Here is a 20,220-nt window from a genome sequence, read left to right on the forward strand (position 1 = left end):
CTAAAGATGTAGTATACAATCCTAAAACTTGCATTTCTGAAAATGGGGGTACATGCAGACATCCTTGAGGCCCTGGCTTGAGCAGATATATCTTAAAGGAAACTACAGAAAGAATGGGCTCATGGGTAACTACTGACAAAGTCTAAACTTGAAATCTCAACATAGGCATTTGGGATGCATAATAAAACGGGCTTAGTTTACTTCGGAAGCAAAAAGAAAATAATTAGTCTAAACTTCTGAGCATCTAAATGTAACCAAATTTATCAACATTGCTTGTCAGTTCTACATTCAATTTTAGAGAAACTGGTCAGGATTGTGCTTCCCATAAAATACAGCCCAAGCACAGTTTTCAAAGGAAGCTTGTCAACTCAGAATAGAGAAAAACATCCCTAGAATTCTCTTTCTTCCACAGTGGCAGACAGATGAAGGCTACACAGAAAATTAGTACCAAATTATAACTGAGAAGCCACAGTTAGGGATTTGTGGTCACCAACATTATTTTGTATAGCACTTCAACATGAAAATCTTTACTTATCAGCAATCATGAGCCTTAAAAGCCCAGGTCAAGTCACTGGGCAGTAGAAGGCTGAACAGGACACTTGAAAGGAAATCAGCTATCACGTACAGTGTACATGTAAAAATCACTCAGACGGTATCTGAAAGCCTATTTAAAACATGAGATGCCATCACTGTAGTTTTGAGATATATCAGCCGTTTCCCATTACGATGGCTAACATACCAGCTCTATTTTTAGAGCTTCTGGGAAGATCAAAGCTGAAGGGGCCCTTTTAGTGGCTCCCCATACAGGCCCCTAATCTCTGTTTACTTTTTCTTTGTAATTATGTGGATCTGCAGAAGATGCACAGCCAGGGCTGCCTCACCCTCAGAGTAACGCTTTAAAAAATTGCTCTATGAGGGTCCCTGCTAAGAGGGAAACCCTCTGGGGAGGAACAAAGAGTAGTAAAGTTCAAATTCAAGACAAAATTAGCATGATTCAAGTATTGATAGAGTTGAAATATTCTAACTCAGTCTCCCTACACATTTTCTCAGGCTGGTTTTAAACCACTGTGAGAATGAATACAGATCCATGAAAACAAAGTCCTTTCTGAGGGTTTAGACCCCACCCTTCCCCCACAAAAACCCCTTAGTTGGTTTCAATGGCTCCAGCTGGTGAAGCTGTGGTCAAATGCTGTTTGCTCACTTTTAAAAACAAGTCCCTCCAATACAAAATGACTTACTTTGGAAGAACAAGCTGTACATTTGTCAAATGCCAGGCTGACGGGAAGGACATTATCAAACCGTGACAGAAATCCCCGGATCTAAAAACAAACAAAACAATTCACATGAAACACACAATGACCACATCTATGAAATGTATGTCTGGTTTCTGACAAGAAGTAGGAAATGATTAATATGGCGGCCCGGATAGAGATTATGAGCAAAAATAAGTTCGAAATTAGTATTTTCCCTTGTAATGTAATCAGTTTGCAGAACTATGTTAGGTCCTTTATTCCATTAGGAGCCAGGGCTTACAAGCTTTTCAAATATTTCTGACCTAAAAACAAACTGACTCTAAAATACAAAAAGCAAGCTGTAGTATCCAAAGTATTTTTTAACAAATGTCTTCCAAAATGTAACAGGTCCACTCAACTCTTAGCTTCCACATGTGTTCTAGTGAATATGGGATAAATACACATTTCTACAACATGATTTTGGGTGGGGTCTCACAAGGAAAGATGGCTTGGGGACTGTGGAAGGCAGAACTGGCTCTAGACATATATCCAGTTATTTGCTTGATTTGCAACAGATAGAGATAAAATGTAAAACATCATCAGATTTATGGGGAAACAGCACCACCTTGAGCATAAACTTCTGGACTACAACTGAGTTACATTTCCAGAGTATCAGCTATAATCAGGTTTTACAAACTATATGAAGTAATTTATTCAGAACATTATACCTCTATATACAATACTTACACCAAAGGGGGAGTTTTAAGCTCTTCTATATATCATAAAAATATGAATGGTAACATCTCTAAAGTCTCCATAGGACTCAATGTTTATAATAAACCAGACAACACAAATCTTATAAATTAATTTATTTGACCTTTCAAATTCCCCATTTGATGTTGAAAAACCTCAGGCTCAGGAAGAATGGCAACTTGGCTCAGGTAAACAGTAAGTAATGGAGCCAAGACTCAAAAATAGGCCTCCTGAGGTGAACCTGCCCCAGGCCTGAGCTTCTCTGCTTCCCCCCCACACCCCAGAGTATCGCAGCGTTTGTCTTCAGCACTAGGTCTCCTCACAACTTTAACACTCTCACTTGAATAGAACAAGACCCAATCCACCACCCTTTAGCCATCCTATTAACACCATGCCCTCTCCCTCAAACCCCCACCCCCCGAAAAACAAACACACAACTTGATAAACTCTTTAAAGAAAAAGGCTTCTTCTGAGTTTTGGATAACTCCATCCTGATGCTCACACTGTAACAGTCTTAATTGTTTGTGCATACTTATCTCTGGAAAAAAAAAAAATCAAACCAGGAAAAAAATGCCTACAGCAATTTTTTTTTTTTTTTTTTTTTTTTTTTGGAGATGGAGTCTCATTCTGTCACCCAGGCTGGAGTACAGTGGTGTGATCTCAGCTCACTGCAACCTCTGCCTCCCAGGATCAAGTGATTCTCCTGCCTCAGCCTCCCCAGGAGCTGGGATTACAAGTGTGCACCACCACACCCAGCTAATTATTTTGTATTTTTAGTAGAAGCGGGGGTTTTGCCATGTTGTCCAGGCTGGTCTCAAACTCCTGACCTCAGGTGATCCGCCCACCTCAGCCTCCCAAAGTGCTGGGAGTACAGATGTGAGCCACTGTGCCCCGCCCAATTTTTAAGATGTCTTTATCAATGTGCTATGTGTTTTTTTAATGCAATCCAAGATCAAGGGTTTGATAGAAATGATAAATTCGGGCTGGGCGGGGTGGCTCACGCCCATAACCCCAGCACTTTGGGAGGCCGAGGCAGGCAGGTCACCTGAGGCCAGGAGTTCAAGACCAGCCTGGACAACATGGCAAAACCCCATCTCTACTAAAAATACAAAACAACTTAGCTGGGTGTGGTGGTGGGCGCCTGTAATTCCAGCTACTCGGGAGGCTGAGGCAGAATTGCTGGAACCCAGGAGGCGGAGGTTGCAGTAAGCTGAGATCATGCCATTGCACTCCAGCCTGAGTGACAGGGTGAGACTCCATCTCAAAAAAAAAAAAAAAAAAAAAAAAAAAAAAAAAAAAAGATAAATCTGGTAACTGGTGTAAGTTAGATAACCTCATCATAAACATATGAAAATATGACAACCTTTTAGTTCCTAGTATCTCAGGAATGTGGTAACCATTTCATAATCCATGACCTGAGGCATAATCAGGGTCATAAGTTTGCTATTCAGGACGTCAAAACAAGAGACATCAAAATAGCAGAAGAGTTTAACAGCAAGTCACAAATGGACTGCTGAAATCTTCACGAGCTCTGGAAGTTACAGGCTTGAGAATACTCACAGTGAGTCTCCTCTATACCCCAATTACTTTTATATTAAGTTAACAGAAAAGAACTTTATCGGTCGGGCGCGGTGGCTCACGCCTGTAATCCCAGCACTTTGGGAGGCCGAGGCAGGTGGATCACGAGGTCAGGAGATCGAGACCATCCTGTTTAACGCGGTGAAACCCCGTCTCTACTAAAAATACAAAAAATTAGCCGGGCGCAGTGGCGGGCGCCTGTAGTCCCAGCTACTCGGGGGCTGAGGCAGGAGAATGGCGTGAACCCAGGAGGCGGAGCTTGCAGTGAGCCGAGATTGTGCCACTGCACTCTGGGCGACAGAGCGAGACCCCGTCTCAAAAAAAAAAAAAAAAAAAAAAAAAAGAAAAGAAAAGAACTTTATCACATTTAGCATATTTTTCCATTAAAGTTTTTTAACATGGCCTACAAGTCATGTGTCCATCTATATTTCATGGAAAGGTTTCTGCATGCTGTTTTCTCTAATATGGTTTTCATCAAACTTACTTTATGTTGCACAAATAGTGGTAATTTTCTCTGATACTGTCTTACCATTGGAGGTGAGCAGGTAAAGGAGAGGGACAGGGAGAAAGTAGATCCAGTTAGGGTAGAAAGGGAGAGAGGAAACAGAGAAAAACAACAACAACAACGCAGGTGGCGAGGAATAGAAAAAAAAAGAGATGCCGTGCACGGGATTGGTTGAGTGAGGGTCCACATACCACTGTTCAGCAGCCCCAGACAGTTCTTTACTAGGAAACAGATTTTCCCAGAAAATGAAGTAGAATAATATGTGTGTGAGGACTTTCAAATTCATGAAGTTTGTATCAGAAGGCCCACAATTTAACCAAAATAATTCCAGTTTTAGATAATTTAAGACAGGAAACCCTTCTTCTCAACCCGACTGCAAGAGACTCCTAAGGGGGTACTTCCACAGGTGGGCTCCCTCCCTTCTAGCTAATGCAAAGGCTCAGCTGTCAATTTTCCTAATACACAACTCTGAGGCCTATCATTTTTTACCTACTCCCGATAGCTGACAAAATAAGGCAGAGAAGGCCGGGCACGGTGGCTCACGCCTGTAATCCCAGCACTTTGGGAGGCCAAGGAGGGCGGATCATGAGGTCTGGAGATCGAGACCATCCTGGTTAACACGGTGAAACCCCATCTCTACTAAAAATACAAAAAATTAGCCGGGTGTGGTAGTGGCCACCTGTAGTCCCAGCTACTCGGGAGGCTGAGGCAGGAGAACGGTGTGAACCCAGGGGGCGGAGCTTGCAGTGAGCCGAGATAGCACCACTGCACTCCAGCCTGGGCGACAGAGCAAGACTCTGTCTCAAAAAATAAAAAAATAAAAAAATAATAAATAAGGCAAAGAATTCCTTGCACTCCAAGGTCCCTCTGCTCTGGGCCCAACCCACCTTTCCAATTAAATTTTGAATTGAATTTTTTACAGACTCTGTACAACTGCGAAGCTGAACTACAACTTCCCTCCCAAAGATATTCTTGATTTCCTGAGCTTGCCTCATGCTGAATTCTGTGACTCAAAACTCTTCCTTTTAGTGACAGCTACATATCTTAAGTGTTCACCTTCCTTAAAAACCACTCAGCTCAAACACACCTCGTTCACAAATTCTCAATCTACCACCCAACCCAGAAATAGTATCTCTACCCTCTGAAGTCCTTTTGATCTTTATGCCCAAAATACCTTGAGGAATAGTTTCAGATTTTAAAATTCATAACAGGTTTGAGATATAATTCACATACCATAAAATTCATCTTTTAAACTGTACAGCTCGGTGGTTTTTAGTATATGAACAGTTTTGGCAACCATCATCACTATCTAATTTCAGAACATTTTCATCACCCCCAAAAGAAACCCAGCAATTAGTCCTCATTCTCCCCTCTATCAGACACTGGCAACCACTAATCTACTTTCTGTTTCTATTGTTTTACCTATTCTGCTTATTTACTATAAATGAAATCACACATGACTGGCTTCACTTAGCATATTTTCATCCACATTGTATCACGTCAGCATGCCAAATAAATTCAATTGTGTCACTATAACACATTTACTTAGCAATTCATCAGTAGATGAGCATTTCTCTTGGAAATATACCTAGGAGTAGAATTACTGGGTCATATGACTAACATTTTGAGGAACTGCCAACTTGTTTTCCAAAGTGACCACATCATGTTAAAATTTTGGCCAGGCGCAGTGGCTCACGCCTGAATCCCAGCACTTTGGAAAGCTGAGGCGGCCGGTTCACAAGGTCGGGAGTTCAAGACCAGCCTGGCAAACATGGTGAAACCCCATCTCTAGTAAAAATATAAAAATTAGTCAGGTGTTAGCCAGGCACGGTGGTTCAAGCCTGTAATCCCAGCACTTTGGGAGGCCGAGGCGGGCGGATCACAAGATCAGGAGATTGAGACCATCCTGGCTAACAGAGTGAAACCCCGTCTCTACTAAAAATACAAAAAATTAGCCGGGCATGGTGGCGGGCACCTGTAGTCCCAGCTACTCGGGAGACTAAGGCAGGAGAATGGCGTGAACCCGGGAGGCGGAGCTTACAGTGAGCCAACATTGCGCCACTGCACTCCATCCTGGGGGACAGAGACTCAGTCTCAAAAAAAAAAAAAAAAAAAAATTAGCCAGGTGTTGCGGTACATGCCTGTAATTCCAGCTACTCGGGAGGCTGAGGCAGGAGAATTGCTTGAAACCGGGAGGCGGCAGAGGTTGCAGTGAGCCAAGATCGTGCCACTGCACTCCAGCCTGGATGACAGAGCAAGACTCCATCTTGGGGGCAGGGGGGAAAATAATCTCACTAGCAAAGTGTGAGGGCTCCAATTTCTTCACGTCCTTGTCAACACCTGTTATTGTCTCTTGTAGATTATAGCCATCCTAGTGAGTATGAAATGATATCTAACTATGGTTTTGACTTGCATTTCTCTAATGACTGGTAATGTCAAGCATCTTTCCATGTGTGCTTCTTGACCACTTGTCTATCTTCTTTGGAGAAATGTCTATTCAAATCATTTGCCAAGTTTTAAACATTTTTTAAATTGCTGAATTGTAAGTTTGTTACATATTCTGGATAAAGGTTTCTTATCAAATATATCATCTGCAAATATATTCTCCCATTCTGGTTTTTTTGTTCATTTGTTTTGATAAGAGTGTCTTGCTCTGTTCTCCAAACTGGAGTGCAGCAGTGTGATCTCGGCTCACTCTAGTCTTTAACTCCTGGGCTCAAGTGATCCTCAGCCTCTCCATTAGCTGGGACTACAGGAACACACCACCACACTCAGCTAATTCTTTTGATTTTTTTTTTAGAGAGATGAGGTCTTGCTGTGTTGCCCATGCTGGTCTTGGACTCAGGGCTCAAGCGATCCTCCCGCCTTGGCCTCCCAAGCATTAGAATTTCAGGCATGAGCCACTGTGCCCAGCCTTTTTTTTTCTTTTTGAGACAGAGTCTTGCTCTGTTGCCCAGGCTGGAGTGTAGTGGCACGATTTCAGCTCACTGCAAGCTCTGCCTCCTTCACACCCTTCTCCTGCCTCAGCCTCCTGAGTAGCTGGGACTACAGGCACCCGCCACCATGCCCGGCTAATTTTTTGTATTTTTTTTAGTAGAAACAGGGTTTCACCATGTTAACCAGGATGGTCTCCATCTCCTGACCTCGTGATCTGCCCACCTCGGGCTCCCAAAGTGCTGGGATTACAGGCGTGAGCCACTGCACATGGCCTTTTTGCGCTTTCTTGAAGCACAACAGTTTATTTTAGTGCAATCCTACTTACCATTTTTTCTTACATTGCTTGGTCTTTTGGCATCTTGTATAAGAAACCATTGTCTAATCCAAGTTCATAAAGATTTATATTTTCTTCTAGGAATTTTTACAGTTTTAGCTCTCACATTTAGGACTATGATCCATTTTGAGTTAATTTTTTATCATTCTTTTGCATGTGGAATCCTGCTGTCTCCATACTATTTGTTGAAAACAGTATTCTTTCCCAATTGAACTGCATTGGTTGGCCATTAAGGGTTTATTTTTGGATTCTCAATTCTTTCCATTGATCTATATTTCTATCTCTATGCAAGTACTTAACTATCTCGATTACAGTAGATTTGTATTAAGTTTGAAACTGGAAAGTATGAGTCCTCCAACTTTGTTCTTCACGTCCAGGATCGTTCTGGGTATTCTGGGTCACTTGCATTTCCATATGAATTTTAGGATCAGTCTGAATACTATAATTAAGAAATGTTTTTATCTTTCTTGCTTTCAGAGGACAAGACACAGGCTGAGCTACTTGTATTTACTTGTATTTACTCATAGCACAGTGATTTGCTCGTAAGACAATAAAATTATGAAATGAATAAACAAGTAAACAAAAACAACCCAAAGCTTACAAAATTATTCAAATCTGGACTATACAGAGAAAACAGGTCCCACACAAACCATAAGAAAAACTCTGACTTGCCACCATTCATATGCTCTGCATTGCATTCCCTCAATCTTATAAGAACTGCATAAAATTTAAATAGCAGAGGTTGCACCTTACTTACATATGCATAGAAATCCCAGAGCAATCTAAAATCCAAGTACCTTATGCAAAGGTCCTAATAAATACATACATACCTACTGAGAGAGGCCAGGCCGCAACTCCCAAAGAAGTTAAAAAGATTTGTCCTTTGCTTGGGTGGAGAAAAATTCACCGCGACCTTCCTACTTAGAAGTGTGCAAAGTCTATAAAGCAAAGCGTTGCTCAGTGTTTTTCTAAACTTGTCTCATCAGAAGAAGCCCCTGGAACTTGATTCAAAAGGTCTGGGGAAAGGCCTGAGAATCTGCAGGTTTAACAAGAGCTCCAGGTGGTTCCCATCAGGCAAGCAAGGGAAACAGGACGCTTTGTTACTAACTTTAGTTACACCCTCCTGCGGTTTGCACTGTACCACTCAGCATCACCTGTTATCTGTCAGAAAACGGATGGAAGCACTTCGCAAGCCTCTAATTCTTTGTGCATTTTCTAAAAATAGCACCAACACAACACCTAATTTAGCTCATGTTAAATTAACATTTAAATTAAAAGGCTTTATGAAGTGATATCAAAGGTATTTTTCCATCCACACAGGAAACTAAAGCCTCTTGCTCAAAGTAAATTTTCTACCTTTTGGACTTAGTCATAACGTAGAGGAAGTCTCACACAGCTTACTCTCAACTCTTGTTCTACTCCCATTTGTTGTCAGTTTCGCCTTATAGTAGGGTAAGCATTAAACAGCTTTTCAAAATAAAAAACTTTCTGTAATAAAAACGATAAACACATGACAAAACAAACAAGCAAACAAAACAATAACCCATACTCCCATGACATATTTACTTCTATTTTCCTTTTTTAAAAATTATCTAAACATTTAACTTTCTTTCAAACAGCCTCCCCTTAATACTGTTTTCTCATTCTCCCCTCTCCCCACAAGGGGAAAACACAGCCAATTTCACACACACACACACACACACACACACACACACACACACACCCGCCCCTTACTTACTTTGTAGCTAGTAAGAGGGATTCCTCAAGAGTGGCCAAACCTTGCCTCCCTCTGCACATTTTAAGATTTCCATTACTCTTCCCTTAGTACAGAAAAATATACAGAAAAAATAAAAATGGTCCATATAGAGCCTGGGGCTGAGGGTGGGAAGATGAACTGGGAGAAGGCACAAAGGAACTTTTTGGGGTGACAGAAAAATTCTGTATCTCATTGGTGGAAGTGGTAGTTATGTGAGTGTATACACTTGTCAAATCATATTAAAATGGGTTCATTTTACTATATATCAGTTATGTCTTGAAAAAGGTGATTTTGGGAGGCTGAGGCAGGCAGATCACAAGGTCAGGAAGATCGAGACCACCGTGAAACCCCGTCTCTACTAAAAATACAAAAAATTAGCCGGGCATGGTGGCGGGCGCCTGTAGTCCCAGCTACTCGGAGAGGCTGAGGCAGGAGAATGGCGTGAACCTGGGAGGCAGAGCTTGCAGTGAGCCGAGATCGCGCCACTGCACTCCAGCCTGGGCGACAGAGCGAGACTCCGTCTCAAAAAAAAAAAGATGATTTTAAAAAATGGCTTATAATCTTAATTTTTCAAAACAGTGCAGAAAAGTGCAAAATGAAAACCCTAAGTCCCTGTTACCTCCATTCCCTCTCCCTGCAAAATAATCGCCAACATTACTGTTCCGTAGAAACATCTAGGAAAAAAAAAAAATTGTATACCTAAACTAGCTCTACAATATTTGTATCTTTGCTACTCCTTGAATATTAAAAAACCCACCTGGGAATCACAGAGCCTAGAAGAATCCCAATTACCTGTGGTTTCTTGGCTCCAGTCCCACTAATCACCCCCAGGCCCAAAAGGGCCAAGCGCTTTGAGTGGAATTCCCCGTCGTCAGATGTGGGGCACCAGGTTGTAGCTGAGCTTGGCTCACAGGGCCTTAGGAGACAGTACACACCGTCCTCACCGTGGGGGATGAAAACACAGCAGACAAGATGCAAAAAGCATCAGAATAGGGCCTTTATATGCTCGTTTGGCCTCGCTCCCGTGCTGTTCCCAGCTGGACAGCGTGTGGTCCAGCAGGAATTCATTAGACACACCTGTGCGTGTCTAATTAGCTTCCAAAGGCTCTCAGGCAGGAACACCTGTTGGGGCTGGAGATGTGCACTGGGGACAAGGTGTCAAGGGTCCTTTTAGAAACACAACTAGTGTTGGTGGAAGCACAAAATTCAAAAAGCAGGATTTGGTCTGCTACCTTAAGGAGTTAAGTACTTTGTCCCAGGTGATGCTATCAAGAAGCCATTTTTTCATGGACAGAAGCAGTGGTTCTCAAATGCCCAAAGTCCCTGGAGGTTTTCGCTCAGTGGCTCTGGGATGGGGCTGGGAAATGCGTATTTTGAAATGGCTCCTTAGGTGATTCTGATGGAAAGCCAGGTATGGGAATCCCTGGATTAGGCTGTCTTCTGATTTAAGACCAAATGACTCAAATCCTATTCCCAGAGCCACTCGTATCACCTCCAGTCTATTCTCCATGCAGCAACCAAATCTAATCATATCACACCTCAGCGTTCAATGGCCTCCCAGTGCCCCTGGGTTGAAGGTCCAAGCATTTCCAATGGCCTCTGCATTCCTGCCTTCTCCGCTGTGCCCCTTCTACTCAGTCTCACAGGTAAACTGGCCTTTCCCTTCCTCAAACTCGCTGAGCACCTTTCCCAGCCATTGTTTCTGCCTGTTCTATGTCCCCCTGCTAAAGCACTTACTTCTCTCCCTTTCCCCTTTCAAATAAACAAATGTTCCCTCCTAACCCTAGAAGCCAGGCAGGAAGGCATGTCCTGGAATAATGTGGAAAATGATGCCCCAGAGAATGGAGGGAAGAGAGCACTAAAATTTACTGAATTCCATGCCTGTGTTAAGGGCTCCTGGGTGTTTTCATACATTGCATCTCATTTTGGCCCCACTACCATTTTGTGGCTCAGATCTCCAAATAGGAACATAGGCTCAGGGAAGTGACATGGCTCGCCCAAGGTTCCACAGCTACCAAGTGGCAAAGCCAGGAATCTGAATTTTGTTCTTTCTGGCTCTAAAGCCTGAGGAATAAAGCTGAAAAGCAAAGAGGTAGAAAGGAAGAAAGAGGCTAGAGGAATTAAAAAAAAAACTCCCAAACAAAAACTCAACACCTAGATGGCTTAACACCTATCAGGTGGATTCAATTATCTTTAGTCAATTATGCCCAGTTGGCCGCAAAATAAATAGATCAGGAATAGAAAGCGTCCTCTTTTTTTCTGGGCCACCCAACCCTGGCGGTGTTTTCACCTAAGCTAAGTAAAATTAGCTTCAGACCCAGGCCTCGATGGGAGGCTAAGATCCAATTCCCAGCAACAAACAGCCATTCTGAGAAAGCACAGTTGCAGCCACAACTGGAACCTGCTGCTTTAACTTCACACTAGCTTCCAGCAGGCCTGGCAATACTTCTAAAGCTTGGAGTTAGCATAAATAAAAACTAACTCCAAACTCCAGATCGATCTTGGATGCTGAAAAGAGTCTTAATCAAGTTCAATGCCAAAATGGAGAGTGTAGCAATTGCAAAACCCTAAGCACACCAGAATGGTCTTTGTTTCAGCTACGAGCTTCAGCTCCCACCACTGACCCACCTCTCACTATTAAGCTAGAGTCACCAAGGGGGCAGAAAAACTAAGCTGGACATGAGCCAGTGTTATCCTTAGAAAAACACTGCAGAATGGGGCAAATCTTCCATTTGCTCCCTCTCTACTCATTGCTTTCAGAGCTTTATGAGAGTCTTTGTAAATTCCTTTTTAGGAGAGTGGGTAAGTTTCCATTTTAATTAAAAGTGAAAGATGAAACCAATATTTACAAGTGTCTCTTATGTGCCCAGAACTGTGCTAATGCTTAGTACATATGACTTAATCCATCCATTAATTCCAGGAGCTTATTATATTATCCCCATTTTACAGATATAAAACATGCGGTTCAGAGAAGATACGTAACGTGCCCAAGGTCACACAGGGACAACTGCTAAGAGCTACCTCAACTGGTTTTGTAAAATGAGATAGTGAATGTGAAATTAAGAGACATAGCTGGGGTTCTAATCAGATCTGTATGATCACAAAGCCTTCAGGCTGCCTTCCTAAACAGGCAGCTCCTAAACAGGACAGCTTCATCCAGCGGGTAAAACTCATGGGGCAAAGTGACATCCTTCAACCTATAAAATTAGGCCCAACTCCTCCTGGGACAAGAGATGCAATCTGAGATGCTTCTGAACGCTGACATTATAATTTATCCTCCAGGGAAACAGCAACCTTGACTCTTCTTCTGGGACCTCACAGAGGAAGCCCAGACATTGTTAGACCTATACCCGGATCCTTCTTTGTATTCAGAGGCCTCCCCACTGGAACCAGACTCTACTACATCCAAATGGCTTAGGATACATCCATCACCTTAGATTACCCAAAACACAAATGGAACTCAACACTGGGTGATCTTGTGCCAGTTACTTAACTTCTCTGAACTTCATAGTGCTTGGTACTTGACAGAGTCAGATTACCTGTTGAGGGGATGTATGGAGGGAGGGAAATAAGAGGAATAGGTCACAAACCATAGCACTTGATACAGTGAAACATGAGGCCTGCCCATTTTTTCTGCTATATCCATCATCATCAACCAGACAGGTATAGAACCAGAGGGGTAAAGGAGGCTCCTTTCCTGGGCTGCATCTCAGGAAATACGCTCTTATTGCCTATCTGCTAAGATTTCCCTCCTCAGCAGTCCATCTGTCCATGTCCCTAGGAGCACATTGAGATAAGTATTTCTGAACACAGTAAAAAGATTTTTTCAAAATCTAAAGGCCTGAGGATTTGGGGGACACAGCCTGTGCAAAAAGGCCAAATATCCCGAGATATGGCTATAGATCCCAGCTCCACCTCAGCATGTGACTCAATTAGAGTTTTCCCAGGCCAGGTCCCTCCTAGGGTCCTGCCCTAGTTTTGGCTTTGTATTACTTTTCTGAAGCTAAAAGAATTCATGAAGCTGAAAAAACCCTGTGGTTGGAAATTCCAAGCTCAGAAGAATGGCATATACACATTCAGGGTCTTTTTTTTATCAGTACTTTAGAACCAAGAGTTCATTCACCTAAAGACAAAAGATGTGAACTGCTTGGTCCACAAGTGGGATAAAGCAGGAATGCCCCATCAATTACCTTGGTGTTTGGACAACTGTTGTAGCGTCACCTTGATTCCTTTTTTTTTTTTTTGAGACAGGGACTCCCTCTGTTACCCAGGCTGGAATGCAGTAGTGTGATCCTAGCTCACTGCAGCCTTAAACTCCCACAGGTGCATGCCACCACACCTGGCTAATTTTTTGTAGAGACGGGGTCTCCCTATGTTACTCAAGCTGGTCTTGAACCCCTGGGCTCAAGCAATTCTCCCATCTCAGCCTCCCAAAGTGCTGGGATTAAAGGGGTGAGCCACTGTGCCTAGCCTCGTCACCTCGCTATAATCCTTTGAGGATGTACAGCCAAAGAATTAGCAGGCCAACAGGCTGTTAATTTCTGTCACATCCAGGATCTCTCGCCAGCCGGCAAACCAACTTCCTGGAGATATCAAGAGTGGCCTGTACATTTTATAAATCCTGAACTGTGCCTCCTACCAAAGAACCAGAAAAAGGATCTGGCCTTGCAGAGCTCAGCTACCAGCCAGGAAAAATCAGTCTTTCTTTCTTTCTTCTTCTTCTTCTTTTTTTTTTTTTTTTTAAAGTAAAAGAACACTGTTGATGGGAAGAAGGAACAACACTACTATGATAAGATTTATAATGAAAAAGTTCCTTCTACAAAAGACAACAGATTCCAAAGAGTATATACTATATGATTTCATTTACAGAAGTTCAAAATCAGACAAACATCTCCCATGGTGTTGATAATCAAGAAGTGCTTACCTCTCTATAGGAAGAATGCAATAATAATTCGAAGAGGCATGAGGGGGGCATTGAAGGTGCTTGATAGTTACTTTGTTCTGATCTGTGTGCTGGGTATAAGACTGTTCGTTTTGTGATCATTCATCACATTACCACTTAATGATGTGTGTGATAATCTACATCTATTCCACACACCAACAAAATGATTTTTTTTAAGATCATTCTTTTTATAGACAGAAATTAGCTTATACTTACTGCTGCCTGCTTGCAGAATCTCATCCACGTACATTGGGCTAGAGACTTAAAAAAAAAAAACAACCCCAAAACAAACCCATAAGCTCACCTGAAATGGTTTATGGTTTTCAAATTCAGTAAGAGGTTTCTTCAGGCAGAATTTCACTGAATTTCAGGGCCTAATCAGGCCTTTTTTTTGGCACTTGGCCAGTCTTTGGATGGGCCAAATTCTGCCTGTGGACCCAAAGACAGAACTAAGTAATCCTCAGGCCTCCTAGGTTTGACACAGAGGAGAGCAGAGAGCACAGGAAAAGTTAAGGAACTTTCTCCAAATTACACAATGAGTTGCTGGTGGGGGGCCTTGTGATTCTCAGTCCAAGGGCTATCACTTTTCTACTACATCTCTTCCACAGGGGCCAATTAATAAAACTTCTCCTCTGGGGAACTGAGAAAAATGAGCCCAGTAAACTTCACTGGTCATTCTTTGCATACAAAGTACACAAAGGAGTTTACCAAGTTCCTCTCCAACAGGAAATCATTTGTCTCTAAGAGCCAGGAAGAGGAGGAGGGAAGTGCTGAGTTTGCAACAGGGCATTGCAACACAGCCCAGTGTTTTTGTGGAAACGATGTTCCCCTAATCAAAACACGGTTGCATAAATGGACTCACTCCACTTAGGGAAAAAAAAAAGTTGTTTAAAGCCTATAAATGGGGACCACACAACCCTGATTAATTTTTAAAGTTCTTTCTCCACTTTCTTTTTTAGAAAGTAGCTAAAAATAAAGGCTTGAAGCTTGAAATAATGTAAGCAAGTAATCACACACACACACACGCGCGCGCACACACACACACACACACACACACACACACACACACACACACACACTGGGCTTTTCCCATATATGGCTGCGTTATTCTTCAGTCTTTGAAAAGGGCAAATGAAGAGATGGCCAACAACCAAAATAATCCTTCAGACATTTGAAAACGAGGAGAAAGAACTAGAAGAGTTGGTGAATGACAAACAATTGTGAGGCTCAATGGGGATAAATAACACCGAGAGGGATTAGTTGCCATAGTACTTTAAAAACATGGGCACATGCATTTTGACACTGGGCCCCTTCTCTGAAGAAACTGTTTTGCCCTCTGGCCTCAGCACTGAGAAAACTACAACTGCAGTAATTTAACATAAAGGACTTAAAGAAGGAAACCAGTGCAGGGGCATGACTGAAAATTTAATTAAGGCCCTTCTCAGTATAAAGTCTGTAAAGGAGATGAGGGCACATCTCAAGGTCAGAAGAAGGGGGGAGACTTGGGAAAGATTCAAATGAGATACGACAGCATAAATAGCAGAGGTTGGCTCTGGAGGTCAGCTTCCTTATGATAGATGGTTATTACCATGTCTTTTGGGTCCTAGGTGAAATGTCTCTGTAGAGAAGATTAACACATGCATGTCAAAAAAAAATGCCACCTTGTGTGTGGGGGACGGAGGGGGGCACATTTTCATAGTGTTTTGTGGTTTTCAAGGCCGTGTCAGATGTAATGCTGGACACAAAGTAAAGCACCTGCTTTTCTTGATGTGGAAACTGAGACTCTGGGAGGCTAGGCTAAGTGAACTCTACAAGTTCTATTTTTTTTTTTTTTTTTTGAGATGGGGTCTCACTCTATTGCCCAGGCCACAGTGCAATGGTGTGATCTTAGCTCAGTGCAACCTCCACCTCCTGGGTTCAAGCAATTCTCCTGCCTCAGCCTCCTGAGTAGCTGGGATTACAGGCGCACATTACCACGCTCAGCTAATTTTTGTATTTTTGGTAGAGACAGGGTTTCACCATGTTGGTCAGGCTGGTCTCAAACTCCTCTCCTCGTGATCCACCGGCCTCAGCCTCCCAAAGTGCTGGAATTACAGGCATGAGTCACCGCGCCTGGCCCACAAGTTCTATTATGGGTGGTTTGTGCAAGGGGGCTGGGGTACCAACAGGAAGCAAAATCTCCCAACATGCAGGCCACGGATCTTTCAACTCACAAGACCTTTGAAAGAACATTTGTCAGGCTGCCAAGTTTAGGTATGGATTGTGGCTCATCCACTAAGTCTCTGTGACCATGAAGAAGTCATTTCCCCTCTTCTGATTCTCATCCTAAACTGAATATGACAGTGCTGTCCTAGCTGGCAGAAGGTGGGTGGCGAGGAGGAAGAGAGAGACAAGCATGAGCTGAGTCACTCTGCTCTCTGCACTTGTCTGAGTCTGTCCTTGCAAATCTCCAGATAGGACTGGTGGGCACCATCACCATTTCACTGATGGGGACAGCCATCACATTACAGGAGAGGATATATACATGGAATCTAAAAAAATGATTTCCAAATAAGACTGGAAAACCTCTTCAATCTCCCAAAAATATAGTAATGAAAATGACTGAAGAGGCAACATGAATTCTAAATGTTCATCCCACTGCCTTTTTCTTTTTACTCCCTAAGGGATGGAATTTTCCTCATGATGCTTTGGATTCTTTTTCTGAAAAGACACCCTGCGTTTTGGTGACCCTGCATGCTTCTAATGTTTTTCCCATGCCTGCCTATAAAGGTTTTCTATTTGGGTTCAGAGTCAATAATAATAACAAACAACAGCAAAGAAACAGCAGGCATTGTTTGTTGAGGGCCCATGATATACGCTGTTGCTGAGCCCTTTCTAGCAACCATCCATAATCCATACAACTACCAGGTGATGTCAGTTTTACTTTCTCTCTGTTACAGATAAGAAAACTAAGCCTCAGAGAAGTTTAGTGACTTGGCCAAGGAAGGCCATCTTTATAATGGCAGGGCTGGGATTTAAACCATTGTATGGCTGATTCCAAAGCCTGTTTTTTCTGTTCCTATTGCATTATGAGGCCTCTAGTCAGTTAACAAAACGCAACAAAGACTCTGGGCAATGCTTCTCATTCGTGATTTCCTCCCATCACTATCCCGCAGAATGGAATACTTTCCAGTTGGTCAGAAAGCTCTCCCATTGAAATCCCAGCTGCAGGGTGAGTGGGGTGGATATGAAGTGGGCTGGGCAGATGGAATGGCAAAGAGACCCCACATGCTTTCCCCCTGCACCAAAAGAATTGTGATTTCACTTCCAAATCACTAACCTGGTGAGGCACAAGCCCAAGAGAGGTCGGAGGCTCATTCATCCGATCATCACTGCTGCTGGCAATGGCATAGCCCCTGAGGACAGGAAACAATCAGAGCTGCTCATTTAATCCAAGTTTAACACATGGGAGGATGATCTAGCAGAAGTCTACATAAGATTCATAAGGAAAACTAAAATGCCCTTTCCTGGGCAGTGTAAGTTAGCAAAAAACTAATTTCCCTGGGACAAAGGGCAAGAAGAGTAATTTAAACATGCATGGTTTGGAGTCAGAAAGACCTGAGCTTATGACCATAGGCAAGTTGCTTAACTTCTCTGTGCTTCAGATCCGTTATCTATAAAGCAGGAATGAGGGAGCTCTGATTAATAAATGAGGAATCTACTACATCAATTGCCGAGTGCAATGTTTGGCATATCAGAGGCCAATAAACATTAACTCACTTACTATGAGATAGTCTTGTCAACTTTCACAGCACATTTCTGTACTGAAAATTTGAAGTGGAAAATTTTCTAACCTTAACTTCTTGAGCTGATATAATTGCTAATGAAATGGAAGAAATAAAAGTGAAGAATGAATTGGGCAGAACTAATACACTACTTTCTAAACAATGGAGTGATACTTGTGTCACCAAAGAGATGTGACACAGGACCTGCTGTTTAAACTATGACCAGGGCAAATGTGGCAGACAAAGGGTCAGTGTCAAGGAAGCATAAAGTCAGCTCTCAAAGATTTTATCCCAAATACTTCCTGTCAGAGGGTGGCAATAAACTTAAATGACAGCTAAGGTGGATGACAAAGAGGAAGACAAAAAAGCCCTGCTTTTCATTTATCTCAGAGTACTCATACTAGTTACATATACAACCACAATTTTCAACTGCTGAGGAAAGCTTTGAGTCACACAAGAAATAGAATATTCATGTTAATTTGCACATTGACTTTCTGAGAACTGGAAAAATAAATCTTTCAAAAATTCGATTTTCTGCTGCCTGTATTGTAAATGGCATAACAAAGTCATTAAACATAGTTTGGAGCCACACTGGTTGAGCTAAACCCTGGCTTTTCTATTTACTATGTAAATTTGGCCACTTATCCTCACTATGCCTTGATTTCCCCATCAAAACTGCGACTAATAATAATAGTTCTTTCCTAATACGTTTGCTATGAAGATTAAAGGAGGCCGGGTGCAATGGCTCACGCCTGTAATCCCAACACTTTGGGAGGATAAGGTGGGTGAATCATGTCTGATCACTGAGGTCAGAGGTTCAAGACTAGCCTGACCAACATGGCAAAACCCCATCTCTACTAAAAATACAAAAATTAGCTGGGAATGGTGGTGTATGCCTGTAATCCCAGATACTTGGGAGGCTGAGGCAGGAGAATCACTTGAACCCAGAAGGCAGAAGTTGCAGTGAGCCAAAATCGTGCCATTGCACTCTAGCCTGGGCAAAAAGAGCAAAATTCCGTCTCATAAAAAAAAAAAAAAAAAAAAAAAAAGATTAAAGGAGGCAATATTTCTAAGGTGCTTAGAACAGTGCCTAGCACAAAGTCAGCCCTATATAAGTATTGGAAAAATAAAATAAAACATAGTGACTTTGTCTGGAAAGATGCAGAAATGTGGCCACAAAGGAAACATGCCAAGTTATCTCAGCCCAAAGAACCAGACCTGCTTTTTCTAGTCTTGTTTTTTTGAGGGTAAAGTAGTGAAATTCTCTGTAAAGTCAGACTGAGAAAAGGCCATGGGAGACACTGATGAACAACTGCCTACAAAAGCTTTGTTTAAATACTCATCTCCTACTAGCAAACTCACCCTTCTGGATGCTGCAAAACAGATACCATCAATTCCACAGCCAGGGCTCCTGCAATCATGGCCAATCCTGGACGACTCACAGTGCACTGCTGGTCCAAGGTCCGGTCTCTGGTTGACTGCAAAGACACAATCATTGGTGTGTGCTAAACGTTCTACTCCATTCAACACTAGCTGTCTCAAGTATGAAATCCTCTGTGACAAAGCTTTAAATTATAACCAGATGCTCATTGTTGGCAAAGAACATCCAGCCTCAAGTACATCATTTCTTGAGATTATCAAGATAAACAAAATATACAATTTAGGTAACTAAATGAGGTAATATGCTAAAAAGGATCAGTAGCTTAAACAGATTGGATATCAACCAAAAATGAGGGTTTAGCTGCCTCATATAATGGAACTGCATCATGTGTTCCTTTAAGTGACTCAATTCAGTTCTACTGTGCTTGGTAGTTAAGTGACAGAGACACAGAAAGGAACAATGATTTGAAAAGTGCAAATGATTCTGCCCTGCCATTTTAACTGAGCTAACACCTCAAAGTGACTGTGAGATGGGCACAACAATTTTTTTTTTTTTTTTTTGAGACGGAGTCTGGCTCTGTCACCCAGGCTAGAGTGCAGTGGCACAATCTCGGCTCACTGCAAGCTCCGCCTCCCAGGTTCACGCCATTCTCCTGCCTCAGCCTCTAGGAGTAGCTGGGACTACAGGCGCCCGCCACCACACCCGGCTAATTTTTTTGTATTTTTAGTAGAGGCGGGTTTTCACCGTGGTCTCGATCTCCTGACCTCATGATCCGCCCGCCTCGGCCTCCCAAAGTGCTGGGATTACAAGCGTGAGCCACCGCGCCCGGCCCAGGGAGCAACAATTTACTATTCCTGCAGCCCTCAGTTTCTATGTGCCTCTCACAACATGGGCATCACCTCTCTGTGTGATTCTAGGGTTTACTACAAGTATTTTTTTTTTCTACAACATGGCTCTAAGCACAAGCCTTTGCTGGTTCAACCAAAGAGAGTCTAACCATCCAACTCTGGGCAAATTAAGAGGTTGTTAGAGATATTT

The 20,220-nt window shown here is 42.5% G+C and overlaps 1 protein-coding gene across 3 annotated transcripts in view; it reads right to left on the minus strand.

Moving 5' to 3' along the window:
- The window catches only part of ATG7 (autophagy related 7), a 279,185-nt gene that overhangs the window by 167,845 nt on the left and 91,120 nt on the right, over positions 1-20,220 (minus strand). For all 3 annotated transcript variants that reach the window (XM_030801775.1, XM_030801773.1, XM_030801774.1), the window contains exons 15-17: positions 19,164-19,279; positions 17,357-17,432; positions 1,239-1,319 (exon numbers count right to left, since the gene is read on the minus strand). In XM_030801775.1, the coding sequence (XP_030657635.1) occupies positions 1,239-1,319; positions 17,357-17,432; positions 19,164-19,279 (273 nt within the window). The remainder of the gene's footprint in view (positions 1-1,238; positions 1,320-17,356; positions 17,433-19,163; positions 19,280-20,220) is intronic.

The sequence above is a fragment of the Nomascus leucogenys genome, chromosome 21, assembly GCF_006542625.1.
Source record: "Nomascus leucogenys isolate Asia chromosome 21, Asia_NLE_v1, whole genome shotgun sequence".
NCBI classification, from domain to species: Eukaryota; Metazoa; Chordata; class Mammalia; order Primates; family Hylobatidae; genus Nomascus; species Nomascus leucogenys.